The following is a 26,137-nucleotide window of genomic DNA, read 5'->3' on the forward strand; positions in this document are numbered from 1 at the left end:
CTACGTTGCCCTTTGTTACGCATCCTTTTTGATACTATATTATATATACTACTTTTAAGACTGAGTGACATTTAAAAATTGTAATTTATATTTATACAAACAAAATGCTTATTGGTCCGAATTGGGAAGACAAACGCTTGCTAAAAAATTAAAAAAAAACTAAGCCATGTAAATGCAAAGAAAGAGCATTCAGAGGTTGCCCATTTGCCGCTTGTTGTCGATTTTTGTTTCCCTTATCGTGTTGTTTTTCTGTTTGTTTGACTTGTGGTTAACTGTTTGGGATTCTTCTACACAAATTATTTTATTTTGCGTTAAAGAAATAATAAAATACGTCAACGCAAATCAAAGGCCACTTTAATGAGCATAAAAACAAGAAAAAAAAATCAGAAACCGAAACAATAGCAGCTGCAAAAAGATTAAAGATTAAACTAAAAACTTTTTGCCATGTCAACCAATATTTTTGACTAGACTTGCTGAATATTAATGGCGACAGGAGACCTCAGTGTGCGACGTGAGAGTATTTTATATTTATAAATAACTGACTGTATGCAATATTTTGCTCGGCTTATGCCCAATTTTAGACAATTAATGAAGTGTTGGCTACGCTTGATAAGAGCTGCCACAGCATCAGTAGCAGCCCAAACAACAGCAACAACAAAAAATCATAACAACAACGGGGAAATAAGTCATGCAAATGAGCGACAGTTAACTGTGCCGCCGCCTGAAGCATTCCCAAATGACACACACGCCGCGTCTGTCGTTGGTGATGTGTGGCAAGTGATAAGAGTGTGAACTCAACAGAACCCTGTGGCAGTAGCAAGGAAGCTATTACCACAAAGATTGTATGAATTTGTTAATTTTGAACAGGAAACCCAAAAGAATAAAAGGAGCCTCTGGCTGGGCTGGTGACTTGTGACTCTACAGTAAAGCAAAACTTTGGCATCGCTTTAAGTGTAAGCTTGAGAATAAACTTTTTGCCCTGTTCACAAAAATATTGGGTAAAACTGAGTTGTTAACAAAACTCTTAGACTCTGTAAAAAATTGTACGATGTAAGGAAATTAAAATTGGTAAGTAAACATAAGATGGTTATTAAAGGAGCAACTAAATTTGGCATACAGGATACTTTTTTAAGAAATCGATGCATGTATTACTGAGTTCCAATAATTCCTGGAACTTCAGACTTGCCTACTGAATATCTCCTAGTCGTATACTTCTTAAATTCATAGATATTTTTATAAAGATAGTTGATATATAACAAGCGAATTTTTGTTCGTGTTTTTGATTTATTTAATTTTTATTTTCGCACTTGCCATTATAATGTGCTGTTTATGACGGATAAATTAAATTAAGCTAGTCAGGAATTTAAACTGCATAACTTAAGCATACAATCATTTTAAGTGAGGACAAGCGCAAAAGGACATAAAATAAGCAGTTCAACAGTTCGAATTGCTGACAGTTGAATTATTTAAATGGATATTTGTTTAATATTCCAAATAAATCTCAGCAAAAGCAACAACACAATGCGAAACAGCCCAAGGAGAATTGATTGAATTTTATTTACGTAGCCATTGAGAGCATGTGGTACAGCGTTGTTAGATTGACCTCCTCAAACCAAACTTGACCCTTAGTTATGTTATGTGGCTTTTGTGGCATTTTTCGTTTGAATGCAAATACAACAACAATTATTCCGCCTGGCTGGCTTCTTGGCCCAGGTCTGCAGCCAAAATGTGGTACGTATAAGCCGTAATACTTAAAATCTCCAAAATCCACTTTCAGCAAACATTTGATAAATTTTCTACAATATTTAATATATATATAATATGTACGAAGAATCTCTGCAACTTGTGTCACATGGCGTATGCGTAATTAAACGGCATTGTGTATGCAATGAGCAAGTCGCCTGCATATTTCAAGACAGTGTCACGCATTTGCGAATTATACGAGTGCAGCTGTTATATCCCATAATTTATGGCACCATTGCCTTGGCAAGAGTTCAAGGCGTAGCTTTTATTCTACACTTAGTGCGTGAGGGTAAGAAGAGTAAGTATATGTATATTTATGTTGTGAAAAGCCCAATCAACAATATTTAAGCTTAACCGCAACAAAATATATTTAATATGAATTGGTAAAGCGATATTTATGCAGTCTGCACAACTGCAGAAGTATTTAAGTTATTCTTATTTAATTTGGTATGTGGACTGAATTAGGTTTTCCCATTTTTCACTTGTAGATACAGTGAAGGATTTAAGTTGAAATTTATCGAATGGGAAATCGTTAATCAGAAGGCTCAGCTAAACGATAGCTGATTGATTTTTTTGTTTTGACTAGCGTATTACTTTTCAAAAGCAAAACAAAATAAATCCAATTCATTCCCATTTATATATAAAAACCGATTACTTGTCTAATGGATTTCATTTGCTGAGAGCTCATCGAAGAAAATTGAAGGTGAGGTGTGTCAGTGTCAGATCTAGACTCATAAACAGGTTACAAACAGTGTCGCAAATGTTTTGTTTGTTTATATAATCATTTAGACATCAAAATGTAAACAGCTGTAGCTGACAATTAATCAATGTCCCGTCACCTTAAGAGCAGTACAATCCCTGAAAATAGCTTCACAGTGACACGGGCAGACAGAGAACATCTTGTGTTTATGTCAATCATACGCACAGTGTGACAACGCCAAAGCAATTTAACCACACGAAGAGCAATGCAATGTGGCATATGCGCAATGGCCGTTCATGCGTAGGAGTCGCTTTTGTTTGAGTATTTATCTGAATGAGGACGGCACAGGGGGCAGCCGCCGGCACAAGTTAAAGATGTAGTCTACGTTGCCTGGACAGCTAAAAAAACTGTTTATCCAACCCCACTTGAGTGGAGAACCCATTATAATCGTTCAGATATTCTTTTTAGGTTTCGTTTTTTGTTTTCGAGAGTATTTATTTAGCCTGCGGATGAACACAATGTCCTGAGTTTCTTTTTAGCTTTGTTAGACACTAACTTTGGGTATTATAAATTTGCCAAAAAGTTGAAGAATTTTATTTTTTTCCTATTGTTCTTTTAGTTTTGGAAAACTTTTTTTTTTTTCATTATAGAATTTTGTCTTATAATATATTATAGTACTGATCAAGGGTATTTTTTATTCGTCTTATCACTTAAAAGTTTTTGTCAACTTTGGCAGTCAGATGTTGTCACTTTGGTTGTTGCTTAGTGCTCATGACAAATAGAAAAGTTTTCAATGTTGCTAACTTAAATTGTTTGGTGGTTTAACATGACACTGCGACTGTGACTGCGAGGGGCTCCCAGCGGTGCCGTGTATCCTGGCCAATCTTAAGTGGTTTATGTGCCAGTGACTATTAAAATGTGTGGCAACTCAATGCTCAACTTAAAGCTTACTTACGCACCCAAGCGTGCAAGAGGACAAGCTGGCAGATCACAACTGTGAGATACTCTTTCTCAATATAATATTTGCATTTTAAAGCATTTGATTGAAATTGGTATCTATTAGTATTTGTAGACAAACCAAATAATAATAAAATCATAACTTAAGCAAGTCAAACGACTGGTAGCAAGGAGACAAGCAAATTCGATCAACATCTAAAAATTGGATTTAATTGCAACATAATCGTTGGTGTTACACTGCAAGACCAACTCCCTGCCTAATATACTCTCTATCCTTTTGTAAGCAGCATATAACAAGCAAATAATGAAATAAGTAAAATCACATAATTTGTATTAGTCAAAAGTTGAGAGTTGAGGAATTCTGTGCGCGTGCTCAAGTGGGTGGAGGGATTTTTGGCCACTTTGGTATGCTGTGGAATTTAGTCAGCGGTTGCTTCTATATAAAATGCCCTGAGATGATGACAACACATTTTTAAGTGGAATTGAAAGGCGACATCGCTGAAATGTATGTATCCAAATGACACCCTTGCCATAGTTTATAAACTACAATTAGTCAACACAATTTCACACGCTCGTCGTTTTCTATTAACAACTTCTGTGAGGGGTTTTAGCTGACAATTGCAACATGACGACACTGCAGAATTGCATGGAAATTGTGTACAAACTTTGCGCTTTTTGTTGCAAATGACATTCGTTGACAAATTGACATGTAGCTTATTAAGTTGAGAACTTTATAAACGGCAGCAACAACAACCATAACGTGGAAACATTTGCCACTTGTGCTAAAAGCAGTGGAAAAGTTTGCCTCTATGATTTTGATAAATTGCAGGCAAGTAAGTTTATAAATATCGTAAAGCATTCACCGCCAGCACCCTGGCTGAATCCACTAAGCGATATAATTAAAATTAAATTAATTAACAGTGCCGCACAGTTAGCTGCGTAATTTGCGCGTAATTAGACATCTACGAAACACGCTGTCCTGGGGTTCCATTAGAAGGCTAGATTTGTGGGGCTGTATAATGTGGACAACCCCTGAATAGAGGAAAGCTGAAATTGCCACTCAGCGGTCATATGATATGTGCGCACTTAATGCTCTAAATTGTTAGCTATTCACAAAGCTCTGAGTGGCATTTTGGGAGGCAGAGCATTGTGAGGCTAAAACATTGTACAGCAAAACAAAAAACAGACACAAAAGTAAAAAAAAAATAAATAAATGGGAAAATGAAAAGAAAGAAACTTAAGCTTAGCACATGCTCACTAGACCAACATGGTGTATGGCTATGGACTCTTACCATTTCCAACTAGCAATCCAAAATGTAGAATTTTTTGTATGCTGTCCAACAACAATTTGCTTATGGCAGCGCATTGTAAACTTTTTAATAAAGCCACAGTGGACGGGATAGAAGAAGAGGGATATCGTTATATGCACATTGTTGGCTCACAGACAGACAGGATGTCTAAGCAGTGCCAAAATAATATACAACACAGACATACCCACGCACACATACACACACTGCAATATTCAAAGGCCAGCAATATGGAAATATATGTGGTGGCAAGGGCGTAACCAGATTTTCGGTGATTTTTTGTAAACTAAATAAAGCTGAGCCTACGTAAAGGTGTGACAGAGGGGGTTGTATGTGGGGGATATGCCGATGTGTGTTGTAGAGGTGATGAAATATTAATTCAATGTCTGCGGATTTTGCGAATGTTTCGTGAGAAGCATGGAATGAATATAAATTGCTTAGTATTTTTATTTAACATAATTATTGGATAAAGAAACAACTGCATAAATATATGCATATGTTAAATACAGATACATATATATCTATATATATAGAACGCAAGACATGTGTAAGCATGGAGTAGATATATATAGATAATGAAATGAGGCAGTACGTTTCTTTTATATATTATCTGATACTTTCTTTACTTTACCTTCTGATTTTTGTTTCTTTACTGGTGCAAGTAAAATTGTGATAATTTGTTGAAGTGGTATTGCGACAGTAACCGCAATGGTCACCACAAGTAACATGGCGAATGTGTGATATGCATATAATTTTGAAGGCTAGCAGTTTATCCGGATAATAATATTGTCATTTTAAGCAATTAAGCATTTATATACATCTAAGCTAGATAAGTATACTTAAAAGTTGGGTTTACTTTGCGCTCTTCCTCTCTATATGCATAATAAAATTCAAATTAGAAATTACAAACTAACCAAAAGAGAAACTTTGTTTTGAGCATTTAGTTTTTGGGTTAAGTTTTCATTTAGGTTTTATGTGCGGCAACTGTACAACTCAATTTGTGGTCAATTTGAGCTTAGAGTTTTTTGTTTTGGGGTTTCTATGCAACATTTTCGGGAATTTGGTACAATTTTAGTTATGTGTATGGCATAGTTTAGATTCTGGTATTTTGTTGTTGCTGTTGCTGCCGCTGCTGTTGTTGTCTAATTAGCAAAATGGAAACGGCCAAGCAGCTCTCCTGACTCCGCGCTCGGTGGATGTTGTGCCCATTAGGCCAATACCGAGTCCCAGTCAAATGTCAACAGCTGCCCACAAACAACACGACAGCAACACCACTTCGACATTTGCCATCTAGATGTGCTCTTTGGCAAAGGTCCGTCCCACAAGTATCCCTTTACATGCATACGCAGTATATGTATGTATATATATATATATATATATATATATATATATATATATGCATAAGTGATATTGTGTGTGTGCGTATGTGTGGGCGCTTCTTTTGAGACTTGTATTTATTTCAAAGCCCATAATTAAATGCAGAGGCACAGCTGCTGCCGCAGGCCTTTGAAGTCCTCGGGACTTGTGGGAAATTGTAGTGGCCCAATATACAGCGGCAGCTGCAAATGTTTGGCTTATTTAAATTTATTGTTAACGCTGCCAAGCACAGAAGGCAGTCACATGAGCCAATTGGCTCATTAAACCAATCAGAAACAATAATTTACGCGTCTCCATTTCGCGCTTACAAAGTTTTCAAAGTGAAACTTGGCTTACAAATATATATATTTATTCACTTACTTATACACGGCTTATTGATATCAGGGGCGTAGGCAAGGTGTTTAGGGAGTGGGTAGGGGGGAGTGATTGTGCATTCAGGCGAAGGGCGTCATGTGGGCGTGTTTAATCATTTGAAAGTGCTTAGCAACGGTAACTTAAGCGCCTGCAACCAGGCGGCGTTTCACATGGCAGAGCTTAGGGCAAAAGGAGCCAGACAAATGGATAGAGCACCCCAAAAAAGCGTGGATTTCAATGTATCCATTGCGGCAGTCGGTAACAGCAGCAAATTTCACATTTCGCTAATTAAAAACATGTTCAATCGCATCGAAATTCCAATCTAACAAGTCTTCGAAGAGATAAGCTCACGCAAGAAAATATATCTAATTATAAAACAAATATAATGAATTTTTTTTTTGCACAAGTGATAACTTTCTCAAAGCCAATATTATACAACTTTTTCAGCTGTGAATGATCCATTGTTGTTATAGAAATGTGTATGACAAGAGAATATTTAAGTGATTGTCCTTTCAAATTTTTTGAATGTCACACAAGTTCTTGCAGATTTATGTTTATAGAATTTGGGATAAGAAGTGAATGTCAATATTCAAAAGTTGAATTGAGTGAAGTTGTTGAGAAAAGTATAATTGAATATGTCTCAAGTTTCATGATTTATTGCAGATGTAGATGCTACGGTGAAAAGTGAAACTTAATATCAAACTTTGACACAGGTTTAATAATGATATTGAGTAAAAAGCTGACTTCAATTTTCTAGTCATTATATTGACTATAAAATGCATTCTTATTTTTCACTCAAGAAAAGCTATTATTATAAAAGGATAAACACGAATAGACTATAAATGTAAATGACTGTAGTCCATATACTTGTAGTTATTACATTTTATGCGTTATACATTGTGGATTATGCAAATCAGCATTTCCTATTTACATACTTGATAATAAAAATATAAATTAAAAATGATGTAACAGATAAAAACACGCACATACACACTTTGAGCAAAGATGAGGTCCTGCCGCAGTGCACAGGGCATAACAATTTCTATACAACGATGACATGAGAATCATTAATTGAAAGATAATACTTTACCCCGCAGTCAGAAGTGTTGTCGACAGTTTGTTGATCCTGCCAACCTGCTTAAGTTGCTCAAGGAGAGAGCAAGGAGGGGTATCGATTTCGTTCCTCTCCTCTTCCATCACTGTCTTTATGCTCAAGTGCATGGAATGCTTGGTTATTCAACCTGTAGCAAGTTGAGCAGCGTTTGTGGACAATCCAAGTTAACGCCCTGCTACTTTAACATTAAATATATATATGTATACATATATATAGAGAGAAAGAAAGAGGAAGAGACAGAAACGCTGTTCATGAGACAGTAAGTGTATTTGTAGAAAACTTAGTTATACTGAAGAGTGCGCTTTAAAAGACCTATTTTTTTCGATAAACTTTTAATGTCCGTATCTGCAAGTCACGTACAGGTGTTGACTCGCACACACAAATCAATCTAAATAAATGGTTAATGTGCTTATGGTCTTAACATAAGCCGCAAGAAATCTGTCTCTGTCTTGAGAGGTGAGCTCAACAATTATGCATATATTTCCAGCACCTTTAATATTGATTTTTTTGTAGCACCATTAATTATACTTGTAATTATGCAATTTGCACAGCAGATTAATATTAATTATTGGGTAACATGCAATGTAAGCAAGCAAAATAAATTTATTGACAAAACAATTTTGAGTTTACCCATTAAAAGAAAATTATGCAAATTGATAAAAATAATGCAATAATAAATTATACAAATATATACAGTAATTCGATAATTCGGAATTATTAACGATTTTTTTATGAATGTATTTTAAATAGACAATTTTTTAATAAATAAATAAAGATTCATTAAAGTGTTAAATTTTTTTAATTAAGTATTTCAAGGAGAGACCTTTTTACTATACTGGGCAAAACATTAAGCCTCTTGAAGCGCTCAGTTTGGGGTCTAGAGTTTTATATTTGCGTTTGTATTTGTCACTTTTTTTTTTATTTCGTCTTCGCTGTGTTATATAAATATTGGGCGACAGTTTTTTTTTTATTTGTTGCCATTCTTATGTTCCAGGGACTGCCATTAAAGCAGGCAATTTTTCTAGACTAGTCGCCCCTTTTTGTTCTTGTTGGGTTTGCTATTTTTACTGTTCAAATTGCTTGTGTTAATTAATTGCAAAGTTCCCATTCTCAATTTGTATACAATTTGATCGATGACAAACATAAATTTGTTTGGATGTCAATGACGTCGAAAATATGGACAAATATGCACACTATTGTAATAGAGCGGCTGGCTCAACTACAAATAATAAATAAAAATATAAAATAATAGTAAATTCGAGTACTTCATCGATAATATGTTTTGTGTTTGCATTCAATTAAATTTGACAAAACAATATGAACTTATCAAATTCTTGAATAGATTTGTTAGTTGGTATTAATTGTATCTTTAATACAAATTATGTATATTATCTTCATTTGTTTTGCTAATATTCTAAGCTCATTATTAATGAAATGTCAATTGGTTAAGGGCAACAATAGTGAATATTGACACTTCAACATGTTGCTCAATCGATTTAATTGATTCAGATTGAAGCTTTGGTTGCCTAATCCATCAATAGGCAAATTTACGTCTTGACTGAAGTGTCAATGGCATTGACTTGTCTATTAGTCTGTGGCCTTGCTGAGTTTGGAACTGATTGTGGCTCTTTAAGCACATAAAATTTAATGCTTTGGCTTAATCCTTGAGACAGGAACAAGTGAGCTTCAATCTGATCGAACTGGCGTGTTGTATAATCTAATTAAAAAGGCAAGCATCATCGTAATTCGGTCTGCAATAAATTACGCAATCTCAGCCAAAAGGCAAGTCATTAAATTTATTGCCACTGACCACACCAGACCAAACGATACAGAGCCAATGGCAAATAAAAGCTTTTTATTTATATTTTAATAGGTTTCCACTGGTTTCATTTCGATTGTTTTGCTGTGTAAATAATGATAAGCCGTTTTGGATTCGCTTCTCTCACGACGAGAAAGAACATCACAGAACTGGAGTAAGAGTTAAAATGGTTGGTTTCCCTGCCAATTAGCATATTTTCAAAATTAATTGGCGCTCGGGTGTAAGTCCCTTGATTATTGCATTTTTAAGAGCACCCCAGAGGCGGCTGATAGGGGCGTGGCATTTAACTTGGCAGCCCTTAACAGTTACAGTGATTAAGGCAGCTATGCGCCTGGCTTACAAACGAACTATCAGCTTAAGCAACCTTATAATTTATTATGGCAGTTGAAGTATGGTAAACTGATCTGATTTTGACCTCTGAAAAATATATTGTTGTTTCTATAACTATAAATAATTACACAAATGAATACGTATATGTATTTCGATTGTTATAAGTACTTAACATAAGAATATTCAAAGTGTATATATTGAGAGACTCTTGCTATTCTGAGTTAGAAATCAAATAGAATTTCATATTTTGCTGCATTTTTCACTCATATTTGCTTACTTTACTTACTCACTTTTTGCTTAATTGGTAAAGCAATTTATTTGGCATTGTGCCATTTTAATTGCAATTTACTACAAATATTTTGGTAAATATCTCTTTTCGGCTTATTTATGTTGCATAAGTTTATTGAGCAAAGCTCGAATAAAATGATTTGCATAGTCTTGTCGTTTGCTTTCAAAGTGTAGTTATGGAAATTTGGCTACAGCCGAGCATCGAATTAATGATTACTTCATTTCCATAACAAAGTTTAGCAGTAATCCTCTGTCTAGTCGACATCCTTTTATTTGATTTGCATGTAAACTGGAGGATATTACAATTTAAATTTGTTTCATTTTAAATACTCACTAAGTTTATGATGAAATCTGTCTCAAAGGGGTTTAGAAAAATGGTTATTAAATTGAAATTTAATGTAATTTCGTTATATTTATACTTTTACGAAGATAGTTTGTTTTCAATTTTCTCCATTTTTGTTGACGATAGCTTTTGGCAAGGGCTTTAATGTATGCATTCTCCTCGCATTGTTCATAATAAATGTTGCCAGTTGAAAAGTTTCAGCAACTGTTGAACTGGATTTTAAATTAATTTTAGACACAAGGCGCGGAAGAGCGTCCTGAGGCCATTGTAATGCGTTATGGATGCTCGAAATGCATGCTTACAACTTTCACTACAAGTTTGTGTAATTGCCAATTAAATTGCGTTTACACAAACTTTCTGTTTAATTTTAATATGATAATAATGCGTAATTAATAATAAGCCGTGTTGCCCCAACTCTATAAGAGTCAACGGATATTAAAATTGCTAACGGCATGGCATAATAAATGCATCTTAACTATTCGTCCATGTACCCCATATTCTTGACGACTTCCTGTCAAAAGTTCGCGTTCAATGCATCCGCTCACCATTCCTGATATTTGAGTCAGCATGCACAAGAATGTTCACTTTACTTCCTTTTGCTGTTGCTTATCTCAGCTTTCACTCACGTTTCGGATAGTCCTTGTCTATTTACTACGCTGACAAAGGATTCAGTTCCCAGTTTCCAATCGCGTCAAAAGCTGAATACCTACAACACCTGCCAACCAAAACATCTGGCATGAATAGACTTCGAAATGGAGTTAGCTGTAAAGTTGATGGCTAGCAAAAGTTTGTAAAATTGATTTCACTGGGTGTGCCATCTGTTTTTTTCATTACATCATTGTGTGAAAAAAACCTGAAACTATAAAATCTACTAAATTATGGAAACGATTTTTCGCTAAAGTTATTGTCTGATGCTTGCTTTTTTGTTTAATATTACTTTTCTGTGTGCTTTTGTTTGATTAGGGGAATTCAACAGAAATCTGTTCAGATTATAATAGTATTTTAGGGCCATTTTCAGAGTTTCACAGTTTTTTCTATAGCCGGCGGCGCATGAATACAAATTCAACGAAATTCGAAAATTTATGCAGACAAACAGCAAGTTAACTAAAATAAATGGCCTAGAGCTAAATTTAATTTCTCATTCCGATTCTTTCAAACACGTAACTCGGAATGAGTAAAAAAAATATCAGCAGGATATACGAGCTAGGTACAACAAAGAGGAGCTGTTATTAGATCCTGCATAGTATCAGTTCCAATCCCAAATGCATCAATCATATCCTCAATCACATATCTGACTGATGAACAGGTATGAAAATTTGAATCCAAGGACAATCGAAACGTTGAACTTTGCAGCAGGAGCTGCTTGCTGAAAGGTTTCGAATGCGGCTTACATTTCCTCAGGCGAAATTGAGCATTAAGCTAAAGGACGCATGCAATGGTTATGTACAAATGAATTTAGCGGCTTACCAGTAAACCTAACAAATTAACTGTGGAAGGTGAGGGGTTTTTGTAGAAGTGTAGCTGTGTGTATGTGTGTTTATCTATTTTGTGGTTTCATTTAAAAAATTGTCGCTTTTACTCGCGTGCGTTGAACGACACGTCGTTGGCAGTTCAAGTGCAAATTACATTTTCCACACACATACACACACTGTTACACACACACACACATGCACACACTGTTACACACACACACATGCACACCAAAATAGACAATAAAGGGGCTTAACTGGCAAAACAACAACAACAGCTGACAGAATGTCAACACGGCGACAGCAACAAATAAGCGTGGCCCAAAATGCTGGAAGTTGTTATGCAAATTTTGTATCAAATTTGGATGCGTGCTGCTCGACGCATTTTCATTATTATCACAGCCGCTACAGTTGTTGTTAATGTTGTTATTGTAATTGCTCGATTAATGCCATATGCGCAGCATGTATTTATATACAGTGTTAAGCCTTAAAGTCTGACAATATCAATGGATCGCACACCGGCCGCCAGCTTATGCTATAAAACACGACTGTCGTAAAGTTCAACATTGAAATCCATTGTGGTTGTAGTTGCTGCAGCTGTTGAGTAGGGTCAAGGGCACGTGGCCATATTCTCACACCTATGTGCCGACCCCTTTTCAGAAGTTTGCCTAAATGTTGATTTTTTTTTTTTTTTTTTGCCAGACATAATCCTAAGACTACCGCAAATCTTGGTAAAGGAAAACAAGATACAATATTTATTTCTTAGCGTGAAAGCTTTTTATACACTTGAACACCCTGATTATCTTTGCTTTGACAGGGGGTTTCAATGACACAAAGTTTGTCAAAGTATAATTATTAAAATCTGAAATATTTTTCTAATTACAGTCTTGTAATTTATAAAAGTTCATTTATTTACAAAAAATCAATGTACACATGATAAATTGGTTAACATTTTACTTTAATCCAGATTATTTAAATTTAAATTTTAAATATGTTCAGTTGGCGGTTCCATAAATTCGATTCTGTTTTAGTTGCATACAAATAAAATACTGCTGCAGCTGCACTTTTGTGAAGCATCCAGAAAATGTCGCAAAAATATAAATGAGATTTTTTTGCTGCGTCATACGCTCCATGTGTGTGATATCCGCATGCCGCACATGCCACAAGGGGCAGCACATTTCTAATGGCAGCTTGAGTCGAAAGAAAGTCTTTAAACGACGCGCGTTTTCAATGTTGCTGCTGTCATGGCAGCAACATTGTTGGGCCTTAATTAAGCCATGTTGTTGATACACATACGCACCGATGCACACAGCACAATTATCTTAAAAATTTGCACCCTTATTTTTTGTCGATGGGCGCACAAACTTTGCCAGCTTGTCAATAAAATGGCTTAACTGTTAAGAAATTGCTCAAGTTCTGTTTTTTCTTGACTTTTTCTTGTTGAGTTTTTTTCAATGACTGAAGTAGATTAATTAACTGATTTTTCGCTTGCGTTTCGGGTTGAAAAGTTGTGAGCCAGAATAGCTGCTAAAATATTTATGAAATCAACTTTTTTATTCAAGCCTCACTTGGCTTAAAGTCTAGTCAACCAACAAATATATGTATGTGGTTGGTGGGCGTTAGGATGGAGCAACAAAATTTTCGCATATCCAAAATGAGAATAACAATGAACAGTAGCAGCAGAAATTTAAAGCACAATCTGATTTGTGTGTGCGTGTGTGCTTTGCTCACGAAAGTTGTTTTAGCTGCTTTACAGGTGTTGAAAATGGCGCCAACTTGTTTGGCATTACCTTGCCAGTGTTGTTGAAGAATTTACTATTCGAGCATTATGCAAATTGAGCTGACAAGAATAACAAGTTACTAAATCTAGCAACTACGCTTGCTGTTAATTATTTTTGTCTTCATTATCAGCAGTTATAGTCTGCATTTCCTTGTTTAAAGATTTAAATCAAATATCAAATATTAACGTTTTATATGCTGTTACGCTACAGCATAAGCTGCTTACACTCTACATAAACATCAAATACTTCTTTGATCCTGTGTCATAAGGATCAAAGTACTTTGTCAATATTTATCTTCTTACCACTAGTTTACCTTTTAGGCAACACAGACACAAGCACACACATAATCGAGATATTCAATATCAACAAAACCTGGAAAATAAAAGAACATTACAAGAAGATAGAATTAAACGTAAAGGCGGAGTAAAAGGGATAAATACATATGAAAATAAAAATAGAGACAAGGATTAAGCGCCGTCGGTCACGTTTCAGTGGAACAGAGCGTATGAGTATTGTTTTGTCTGCACGTCTGGATCCAATTTCCAATTTCATTCAGTACAAAAACAAATGCATAGATACACATGCAGCTAGTGTTGCCACATCTGCTGTGGTTGATCTAATTTGTTGTTGCCCCGTTTGCCAAACACAATTTAAAATAGAAAATATTAATGGATTTTTTTGCAATTTCCTTAATTTCCTGTTTGTGTAGTTTTCATTCTGGTATTTGCACACAGTATAGACAAAATCTGTAAGGCTGTTAACTGTTTATGTATTTTTACTTTTTCCACCTGCTATTCTTCGCATTTAACCTCTTTTCAGGGACAAACCATTATCAATAAATCAACTGAGTTAAGGTTCACAATCTCCGATACTTTGTGTTACATGTTTCTTATTATACATACATATTTAAACACTTTTAATAAATGCTTTTTTGCCTGAGACAGATGACGAAAATTAAATAAACAGCTAAAATAATTTGTGGAGAATTGCATTAATAAATATTTAATTTCGCACACCATGTATAAGCTCTGACATGCTGTGTCTCCCAAATGAATTATAAAAGCATGTCAGAGTAAATTAGGCGAGCGAGTCGACTAGAAGACAACCTGGGACGTGTCCAAATTTCGCACATTCCACAACTCTGGCAGAATGTATAATATTTAAAAAAAACCAGGGTTCCTTAGTCATGGTTCGATCAGTAGATTAATGGTACATGCAACGTCGAAACTCTTTCAAAAGTCAGCCGATTTTAAGAAACGAGCTCGTTTTAATCATGCTTTGATCCATCTATTTTAATTCTACATTGAAAGAGATTCATGTACACATAGTGTTTGTAAGGATTAAAATAAGTTAAATGGGCATAGCTCTGTTAAACTCATCAGACCTTCATATTTGTACGAAATTCTTGGTTGGAAACGCAATTTTTGTGGGCTTGTAGGGACTAATTATCAAAATCATTTCGGGACTTGATACTTGTCATTTTGACTAATTTTCGTTGTTACATTTCCGACTTGTCGAAAAAATAGCTGAAATAACCAAAATGTGGCATTTCAGCTTAACATGCTTATAGCCAGTTTTTTTTTTTTTAACACAAAGCAAGCGTTTGTCACGCCCTTTTGGGCCTGGTTTTCTTAATTATTAACATCAAACAACTTATAAAGCTGCCATGTTTCAATAAATTTCGACATTTTCCTTTTTTTTGGTACTTTTCAGGTAATGAAATCCTATTTAGTTAAACCAAGCGTTGAGGCCTAAGGCATTGACCGTGTTTAAAAAAAAAATGAGCTAAGGCATGAAAAGAAATTTTATTTGTAAGCTAGATGTACTATGAATGCTCTATATAAAATTACATTTATAGAGTAAGATTTTAAAATAATAAACAGTTAAAAATCAAAGGCTCGCCATATAAATTTGAATAATTACAAATATTTCGACCTAAAATGTTTGTATTAAATGTAATATCTAAGAAATAAGCAAGACTTAACAATATAGTTCCATGCAGAACTAACTGAGCGAGCACACTCAAAAACGTATTTAACTTAAGTACTTTACAATTGAGGTGCAATCAAGCAAACAAAAAAAATGTATATATCTCTGAGGTTTTTGCTTTTAACGACGAAATTAATGCGCATGGCTTAAGGCACGTAAGGCGACACTTGGATTCACCCAATCCTGAAAGCTGCAACCAACCAACTGTTCTGACAATTGACAGCTACATGGAAAAGCAGGCAACCAGGCGTCTCAAATGAAATGTGTGTTCTGGTCAAGAAAGCAATTATTTGTAGACATGTTTTCTTCAGGCTTTTGGTTTCACTTAAGTAGACTGCATTAAATACATATACATTAAACAACCACACATATATGAAAATATATCCATATATATATTATATTATATCGATACAAATATATATATTTTATAAGTAGCAGCAAAAGCAGCACCAGCTTAGACAATCTGATCAGGCTATTAGCTTAATTGCTCTGTGTTTGTTATAGTTCTTTAATAGCAGTTCATTTCACTCCATTGGTTTTAATTTGCAGAACTCAAACTAACTGAAATATATATTCCATTTCAAATTCAAAGTAATTCTGAAATATTGTTCACTTTCAGGCCTGCTATTGAATGTGGCCGACTCTGCAGCTCATAGAAAATTGACGGGATTACTGCAGAAAAAAACAAACTGATTCCACAAATAATCAAACTAATATAGAGCAACGAGTAGAAATTAAATATATATTTACCTCAAATATACGAGTTTCAAAAATCAATATGTAAATATATTTATTAAATATTATCTGCCTGCATTTCCAAAAGTAATTTAATTGAATCATGCAAATTTAATCAACCACACGCACAGCAAACTATCTAATTATCATTTTATTTACATAATTAAATCTGGCAATAAGCAGTTTCGTATTTTGGCTGCAAATTGCACTTGTGTTCACATCCATGATATTTTGTGCAGTCTGCTGCATTGTTAAGTTTGGAGCCACGCACACACATATACGCCCACATATGCATCATGTAATCAAATGGCTAGGTTGTTTTTCCAGTTATTACAGACATCTAGTAATTACGCTAATGAGGCTCATTAGATGCGGCAACGACAGCTTGGCAGCAGCGGAAAGGCACTCCGAGAGGACCTGACTAAACGCGCAGTGGCAAACAAGCAAAAAGGAAACGGGCAGGGCCAAGAATTTATTATGTTTTGATAACTGCGGCATGCAGCATGGTATGACTGTGAAAACTTGTTGCAAATGGTTTTAAAGCGCAAACAAGAATTACGCAAATGATGACTAGATGAATGTAAGTAATGCCAAGCAAACCCAGCAGGCCATAAAGCTCATTTCGAGATGTGTGTGATGGGCATCCCAAAAGGGATCTTAAAGATATGAGAGGAGCCAGTTGCTCTCCATCTGCAGTTGTCTGCTAATTGTAGTTAAATCTAATATGCAAAGGGTGTAAGAGGCAGCCGTCAGTTGGCATTAAGAGTCAGGCACCGAAATTTAGGCTCTGCAGCACGTACAACGCAGGTAACGCATTCCAGCTCTCCGCCGGATGTGAGTAGCGGGCTTTGGTGTAGGTGTGGGGGGTTGGGCGCGTTTGCCTCTACACATATTGTTGATGTCCTTTTTGTGCTGAGCTAAGGCATTAATGCTGTTCGCAGCTGCACTTGACGGCGCATGAGTGAGTTCCAGCTCAGTAGCAATTTGTTTGGCTGACTGCCTGGCGAAAGTTTTTCAATCAATTTCATATGAAAAGTTTTCACTAAACACACAAAGGCTGACAGTACTTATGCCTAATAAAAAGATAAGCGAGCAATCATAATTACAAGCTCGATAGAAGCATTTAGTCAAATGATGTTTTAATAAAAATAAAACTGCTTTGTGCTCACATTCAATAGTTTTTTGGGTTATTTTTCTAAAAAAAAATGCTTTGTGCCCACTTCACATTCAATATTAATATTTTTAGGACCAAATTTGGCAAAAAAAGGATAGCTATTTTTGTTAAATTCTTCGCAACATATTTCAATAATTATCTTGTAATCTTTTGAGCTGCTTTAAAATTTATGAGTAAGAAAGTTTCAGTTCCCTTTGACTAGCTAAGAGGATCTGGCTTGTGCGCTGCAGCATTTGATTACCTGACTCAATTTTATGATATTACAATTACCGGCTGTCGCGGTTGTTATTGAAAATGTGGAAGAAATTTCAACTGTCAAAACAATGTCATTTATTACGCCATTGCATGGGAGCATGGGAAGATTCCAAAAGTTATAATTAGAATTTAGTAGAAATAAAATTTAAAAATGAGCAACATAAAATTGAGATAATAAATAAGCAGCCAAAAAGTGAATTTCCAAGCTACGAAATTAGTCTAATTCATTAATTACTTAAAGCCATAAGCTACTTGTAAAGCATAAGGTTGGACGAAAATTCTCCGCACTTTATCAAGATAATACTCTTTATATATTTTGAAGAAAACGACTAAAAGCTTTGGTTTTTCATTTTAACTTTACATCACTTCATTTAAGTATGCAATAAACACTCCCTAGCGAGCTGTTTCCTAGGCCAAATGATAATTTAACTTTATTATCATGTATGCTTTCAAGTTTCGGAATTCTCAATAATTTCGTTTTGAGGCAATCCCGCTGAGACCTGGCTTTATCGATAAATTGCTTACTTACTTACTTAAAATGATTGAAAAACTTGTTAAGTGGTTGGAAAATTATATATATATATAAGTTTAGTCGTAAATAAAACACTAAAGCATATTTTAAATATGTAATATTTAAGGAAATTTAACTTTTTTCTTGGTAATTCGATTTATTTATTACATATTAATAATAATAAGCCGTACATAAACCAAATGTATATTTATATATTTGTTTGTAAAGGACTTATTATACAATTTATACAAATAAATTCATTAGAATATGTGTTTTAAACGAATTACAGCTATTATAACAAACAACGACTTTCTTCGTATATATATCGAGCTAAATGACAATATTTCAATTGAATTACATTTAGTTTTATCGGTTAAATTTTGCGTTGGTGACTTGTCTAAGATTTGTTTATTTTAATAGAGTTATTAAATTCTAATTATGAAACATTTAAAATGGGCTGCATTTCAAATCGAATGCTCAGTTTATTTTTTTTGGAATTTAAATACTTTTGTCATAAGTTTAAATTATGGATTATATTGTTTCTATTATAAACGATTGAAAATATTTGCTGGGGCTCATTCGCAAACACTTCCATCATTATAGTTTATTATGCATATAGAACAGTTTTATGCAGCCTTCGCTTATCACTTACATAAGTATTATTATAAACAGTCGATGCTTTAAATAAAATCGCTCGATTTCAACAAATAAAATGCTTTAATTATTTTTAATTATAGCAAAAGCTAATCTCTTAAGTACAAAAAGCTGTACTAAGTCATTTTATTATGTAAAACTATGTGCAAATCATATCATCCAATTAATTCACAGTCACTGCATTTTGGAATCAATATAAACAAATAATCTGTACAAATTCATATTTGTGTATTTTAAATTGTATTTATTATTATTATTATTATTATTGAAAAACTGAAAATATATACACACAATGACAACGTTGAATAGTTGCTCCTTTTGTAAAAAATTCGTAGTTTTTGTTTTTTTTTTGCGCAAAATACACATTCTCATAGAATTCAAATTAAATCGTATATGCGTAGTCATTCAGCTTGATTTGCATCTGGCGAGAGCGACATGGCGCCTTTTTTATACATTGCACTGCAGCGAAACCAATGGTGCGTAGGAGCGCTTTCATTTTATTTATATGTATGTTATGCAAAACATTCTAATGTATGCAGAAGTTTATTGTGCGCACCACCAAAAAAATTCTTATCAACCTTAAACTGTCGTTTTGGACCACAAAACATTTACATATTCATTAGCTGAAACTTACATCACAACTTCAACCTACGTCGAACTGGAATTGGAACTGCTAATGGGCAATGTTCCGGCCACAAACAAGCAATGATCCACAGTTCCGCTGCCCTCGTCCACAACTGCCACAATCGAGCTACGCTTCAGGCTACCAACATCCTCCCGGCTGAGAATGAGCTCAATTGGCGGTTTTGATAAGCAACGCGATTGCTGCTTCTGCTGTTGCTACAGATTTGTCACTTGGGTGGTGTTATTTGTCACGGTGCTGGCAGCAGCAAGTGTCACCACTTGCGGCTGCTTGTGTGTCATCGTTTGATGGCAGTTGTCAGGCGTCGCTGCCACCACTGACCGCTGTAATCCATCCACCCGTGTGGCAGTCAGTTCGTCTTGTGCCACCGGCATCCACTTGTCGAGAAACTTGGGTCGAAACAGCAGCGTAAATGTGCTGCGAAATTGTTTACTCATAGAACAGTATAGTATAAAATTAATGCTCGAGTTGATTAAAGCCAGCACATCCATAAGGTCACCTAAGCGGTTGAAAATCAAACAATCAGCTAAAGGAGCCACACTCGTATAATTTGTACTCTGCGAGTGTCGAAATCATACTTACTCAGTTTGAAATAGCATTGCATGAGAAATGCATTGCCCAGCACAGTGTTCAGCAGTCCCATAATTCCCTGTGGAAATTCCGTGATAAGAAAGAGCAACAGCACCGCCAATAACATTCGAGTGGTGCGATCTGTTTGCTTCTCCTTCTCCAGTGTTTTACTATTCTTACGTGGTCGCTCTGACGGTTTGCCATTGACAACAGACTTGGCGCCATTGCTATTCCCCGGTTTGGTGGTCAGCTTCTTTCTTCGGCGCTTTGCCTCTAACAGCGCCAGGATGAGACGCACCGAGAGTATTGTCAATGCAATACAAGGTATCAGTTTGATAACCACACTGTATATTAGAAACGTGGCATTCAGCAGGGAGGTATTATGCAACGCCAGATCGCTGTGATAGAGTCGATAGACGGTCACATTGCGCACCACCACAGGTACGGATATAGGACTAGGAGTAGGACTTGGACTAGGACTAGGACTAGGACTGGGACTAGGACTAGATGCAGTCATATTTAACCATTGAGTATCATTGGACATGGGGCTAGTGGGTGTGGCGTTCAGAGCAGCCACCATCACAGTCTGCATTTCGTTCCTGTAGTCAATAACATATTGACTCATTGGTATGCTATTTATCATCTTGCCTTGGGCATCCAGCTGATCCATCCATTCCGCAATTGCTGTGATCAGATAAAGCGATGGTGAAACCACAAGTACACAAACCACATACGCTGTCGTTATGGTTATTATAGTGGTGCGCATGCCGCACCACAGTCGATTCTTTTGCGGATAACCCACGGCAATATAACGCCACACAGCCAGCGTAATTGTCAGCCAGATGGATATGGTGTGCAGCACCTGGGCAAAAATCGAGTGGAACTTGATGAAGCAGGCCCAACTATAGCTCAACTTTTGCTCCCTGGGCAGGCTATCCTTCAGTATATAATCGTGCACCGTGTATGGTATATATTCCAACATCACGGCCAGATCTGCCACCGCGAGACCTGTGAGGATGGCATTGGTGGGTGAACGCATCTCGCGGCGTGTTAAAACAATTATGTTCAGTGTATTGGCGATGGTGCCCAGTATGCAAACCACCAGCGAAACATAGCCATGCATATTCCTATAACTGTAAGGAGACAAATGAAACAATTAATGTATTTATTGCAGTACTTTTATAATTTCAATAATGGTAATATTAAGCTATAAATCTATATTGACAGTTTAATAAGTATGTCAAGGCATCAATAAGTACTAGTTTTTACAATGAACTGAGCTGAAAGCTCGCTCTAGGTTAATGCTGGTTATTAATTTATAAATAAAGTACATGCAACAAGACACTTACAAGCTAATAGCTAATTCAAGAGGCGCCTTTTCCTCTGGATGTTATGTATTGATAAATAATTAATTTGTATATAAGAATGTACTTCAGAGTACAGTCCAAGTAATCTTTAAGTATATTAAGCAGAAATGGTGTAGCACACACTTTAATTGGCTAAAGCTGGTGGTAAAGGGTGATGTTCACTAAATGCGGGCCGTCAAGATGCTGTTCTGGTTTGACAATCCATTGGAATGTGTAGGTGGATGTGTGGTTAAATTAAGGACTGTCTGTCTGCATCAGCAATTAGATGTGTATCTAACACTTGGCCATTTACTTTGTATGTCAAAGAAGTGCTACGTGCTAAATTGCTGGTGACTGCCACAACAGCGAAACTTGACGCTGTCACGCCCCAGCCAGACACCCTCAGACTTACAGTAAGTCGTTCAAAGCACCACTCGAGTGCGACACATACAATAGAAAAAAATTCTAACGCCAATGTGTCAACAGTCATACAAAAGACGCAGACGGGCAAACGGCAACTGGGACATATGGACAGACAGATGGACAAAATAAGAATCCAGTACAACCCTTTTTGGCGAGTCAACCTTTAAATTGGCTTCGACTGTCATGACGACACGACGTATGCGTTATATTCATGGCAAGGTTGAAGGTAAACTTTGACATACATACAAAACAAGCAATTAACATGAATAATAATCATGTTCATTTTGGGAGCTCGTCTTTTTTTTTCTCCTGACAATGAAAATACATTTTATTTTCCAAATGCGTCGCGACGTTTTTCCCAGAACGCCTCCGAAAAGAGCAATAGAAAATGACAAGAAAAAAATATAATAATAAATTATATGTTACATGAGCAGCGACAAGAAAAGAAAAATAGAAAAAGGCTTCAATTTTGATGGACAGCTTGTCGCAGCGGCACTTTTTCTAATGGGTTTTAACTAGTTTTGGGCCCACTGTCGCAGCCTGAAATTGAGTGCTATTATGCTACATTGCGTTTCTCATTTGGAAACAACAACAGAAGAACACAATTGCACAGGATATGGCCAGGCAGGTGGTATCCTGCCTCCCAGCAATACCAGCAAAGTTAGACGGCTTTTTTCTTGGCTCTGAATTTTACAGCCAACCATTCATCATACTCGTTCGGGGCATGCCCACGCAAATGTCTTTAACGCATTGCATGTGCTATTATTTGGTTGCCTAGCCGAATGCTTGATCTTGATGCCGCTTAATGAAAATACGTTGCTTTCTTTAATTTATTGCATTTGGTAATCCATGTTGATGAATGGCAACATAGACTCACATACGACATACGCACTGAGTTGTTGTCTACATTGATACTTGCCGTCGTCTCCAAGTGAGTCGTGGCAATTCTACATATGCATGTGCTTAGAGCCTTCTAAAATAGTGTAACTGTCACTCACTAGCCTCGTGTGTACTATTCAAACGTGTAAGTGCTATCCGAGCAATTGGCTTTGCATAAATGAAGATGTGTGTGCTAAACAAATCTCAATTTCTGTGAGAGCTCCCAGCTAGCACATTTGTGCATATTTATCCGTTATTGACATACTTTTACAGACGCTCAACAAAATCACTGCTTGGGTGTAGTTTACTGTTAGTAGTTCTCAGGTAAAGAAAATCAAAAAATAATCCAAAAAATAACCCAAATTGAGCTGATGCTTTTTATTGTAGAAGAGGAAGGAAAAAGATATATTATTCTCAATTATAACAATGCTTGCATGGGAATATGAGAAAACAAATATGTTCAGATAACAATTTCTAAATATTTTTTGCTGGAAATTTGAGTTTGCCTTTTCTGTACTTCTTTTTTTCTAGCTAAAAGCTGAAGTATAAACACAAACTCAGTAACACGCCAGTAAAAGCAAACACTTCTGTGTAATATATTTGCTTATTTTAGCATGCTAGAGCATTCAGTATGCTGTGTGTGGGTGGTTTAGGAGAAGCCTCTGGCTGAGATACACACACTTAACTTGAGCTTGAGTGCTGCACACTCTACTTTAAGTCTAATTTGTTGAACAACGACAAACCCACAAGATAAAGACACACCAGAAACATCCTACTAGTTCGAATCCTAAAATAAAAGTCTCTTGGGGGCCAAAACCAAATTGAATGCTACATTCTAATGCTACAGTTGCCTAAAGAAAAAGTTTCAGGCACCAAGCTTGGCCGTTAAAATGCGGCAATAATTTTGCTGCAAACTAATCAAAATGGCCATAAAATGCTTTTCTGTTGTTGTAAGTAGGCAAAGGCTGCAAGCTTACAGTCTTTATTGGCATTGCAGCCAATTGTTTGCTATGTAGGCACGGTGAGAAAACGTACAGAGTATTTTTTTTTATTAATGTCTACTATGTATGGTAAGCATCAACCGAGACTGTTAAATCCAAATTGTTACCCAATCTTAGATAGATTTCCAAATATCCTGCGTAAATCAAAAAAAATATATGTGCGCTTTTTTATGGCTCTTAAATGAGCTTATTTGGTTTTAATGCTTTTTTGTTTACGGCAAATAAAAGGTTATTTGGTTATTAAATTTTATTAAGGCACTTATCACATCATAATATCTATGCACTAAACACATCAGATTAACATTTGTTTCTTAAATATGTTTGTCTTGCTTAAGAATTATCTTAACCCAAGATATATAATTACATTAGTCCTTTATTTCCTAAAATCAAAAGAAATCATATTTGTTGCTGGTGCAGCATCAATTCTCAAATTTGCTTAGATTGTTTCCATTTGTTTTTACCATCGATTTAAATTTTCGTTCGACGTGTGCGAAGTATGCGATAAATAGAAAACTGCGTTCGTTTTTATTTATATTTGAAGTGTGTATAATTTTTATAGATGCTGCAGTTCAGTCATAAAAATGACAAATATGACCTTAAAATCAATTCAATAGTTGACAATGCGAAAAATTGTATTTTAAGTGGCAAATAAAAAATATAAAGGTACTCAAAAAAAAAAAAACAACAAATTTGTATATATATATTATATATATACAAAAAAATAAAAAACATTAATGGATTTTTGATGTCACACAAAAACCAAAGCTTTACAGTCATTGTTGTCTCCAGTCTGTTGTCAGGCTGTCCTTGGGGTATGACCGTGGCATTGCTTACTTACCTCGTATGAAAATTATCCATGCCCGTGCCGCAGTAGAGCGGCGTTGTATCATTGCTGCCCCCAGGCATTGTTTTTGCTTGCACTACTGTTGTTGACACTCTATTGTTGTTGTTGTTGCAGTTGTTGTTGTTGTTGACGGTCGTCAGTCAGTGCAGCCACGACTGTCAAGGACAGCAGCGGCGGCATATGCATCGAATCCGCTGCCCGCCGGCGCATTAATAATTTAATATTGTGAATAGATATATTTTTCCGAGTGCTGCAAATAGAATATAACGAAAGAAACATGAAGGAACGTGAGTAAGGACAAATGAGATAACGCTAAGCATTGTGTGTAAATAATGAAAGTTGCATGTGGCTAGCATTTGTATAATTTATCATGCGCCTTATCCCTGCCCAAAGCCAACTAAGTCGTAAAATGGTACAAAATCGCAGTCTGAACATGCCGTGTTGCAACTTAATTACCGCTGCAGCGCAACTGAATTATTACAGCTCATCATAAAGGAATAGCAGCAGCTGACCCACATCAATCCAGATATATCTGATGGAGATCGCTTTTATCCTTGTGTTAAATTAAATTTGTTCCAGCAACTCACGCAGATAAATTGTATCTATCTCTCCGTGCATCTGTATCACCAGTCTTTCCCTTAGCCTTAGCATGAAATATTTGTTATTTGTCGTGCGCTTTGCTTTACACTCGTTGCTGCTGCAACATTCTCGGCACCCACCGATTTTAATTGCATTTGCGGAACTGCGCAACGCCACTTAGCAGACAGCGTAGTTGGGAGTGTCACCAGCACAGAGAGAATGAGGTATTGCAATTAACACGTTGCATGGTGTGCAAGTACCACAACTGCTACTGAAAGACTCTTATAATATGCAACGTCGACTAAGTTCTGCTTAACTGGCAGTTTTAGCTTCAAATTGTTTCATGTTTTAGTATGCAAATTTTATAAAAGACACAGCTAGTCAATATATGCATTTGGGCAAATCATTCAATCTTTTTTTTGCATTTCCATTTTAATTTATATGTTTATTATAAGATACATAAGAAAAACAATATTAGTTTGTTGAGTTTATATAAAAGTTCTTATTAAGAATTTAAGCAGCACATAACAGATGACAAAAAAATATATAAAATATATTTTCATTGGACTACTTTTGCCACTCTTAGGCCATTAAAGTCTGGCATTAAAAGCTAAATTAAAATTAAATAGCTGTTTAACCTTTTGATCTTACATATGATAATTATTAAGTAGCATATTTAACTCGACTAATATGAGGCAATTAATTGCCACTTTTATGGCAAACGCTAATTAAATTCCTAACATGCGCAGATATATCACACTAACAACATAAAACTCTTAAAGCCGTCGACGTATATTTATGAGAGCGTATTAATTACAAGCACACACAAACAGAACTAGTGTGCATTTGTGTGTGTGTATGTAATTGGACGACAAATTAAATGATTAATGAAGAGAGCAGCAACTGCTCTAGCTGGCGGCGCTCAAATGTATGCTATGATTTGTGCACGAAT

General features: G+C 35.7%; 1 protein-coding gene across 1 annotated transcript; it reads right to left on the bottom strand.

The window, feature by feature from the left end:
* Positions 1 to 19,192: 19,192 nt before the first annotated feature.
* On the bottom strand, positions 19,193 to 24,836 carry LOC6556460 (G-protein coupled receptor dmsr-1). Its single transcript, XM_032737220.2, has 3 exons — positions 24,601 to 24,836; positions 20,126 to 21,246; positions 19,193 to 20,042 (listed from the first exon to the last, which is right to left on the bottom strand). The coding sequence occupies exons 1-3, from the start codon at positions 24,666 to 24,668 to the stop codon at positions 19,741 to 19,743; spliced, it is 1,491 nt and encodes a 496-aa protein (XP_032593111.1). The 5' UTR covers positions 24,669 to 24,836; the 3' UTR covers positions 19,193 to 19,740.
* Between the last annotated feature and the right edge of the window lie 1,301 nt (positions 24,837 to 26,137).

Source organism: Drosophila grimshawi, unplaced genomic scaffold (genome assembly GCF_018153295.1).
Source record: "Drosophila grimshawi isolate 15287-2541.00 unplaced genomic scaffold, ASM1815329v1 contig_44, whole genome shotgun sequence".
Lineage (NCBI taxonomy): Eukaryota > Metazoa > Arthropoda > Insecta > Diptera > Drosophilidae > Drosophila > Drosophila grimshawi.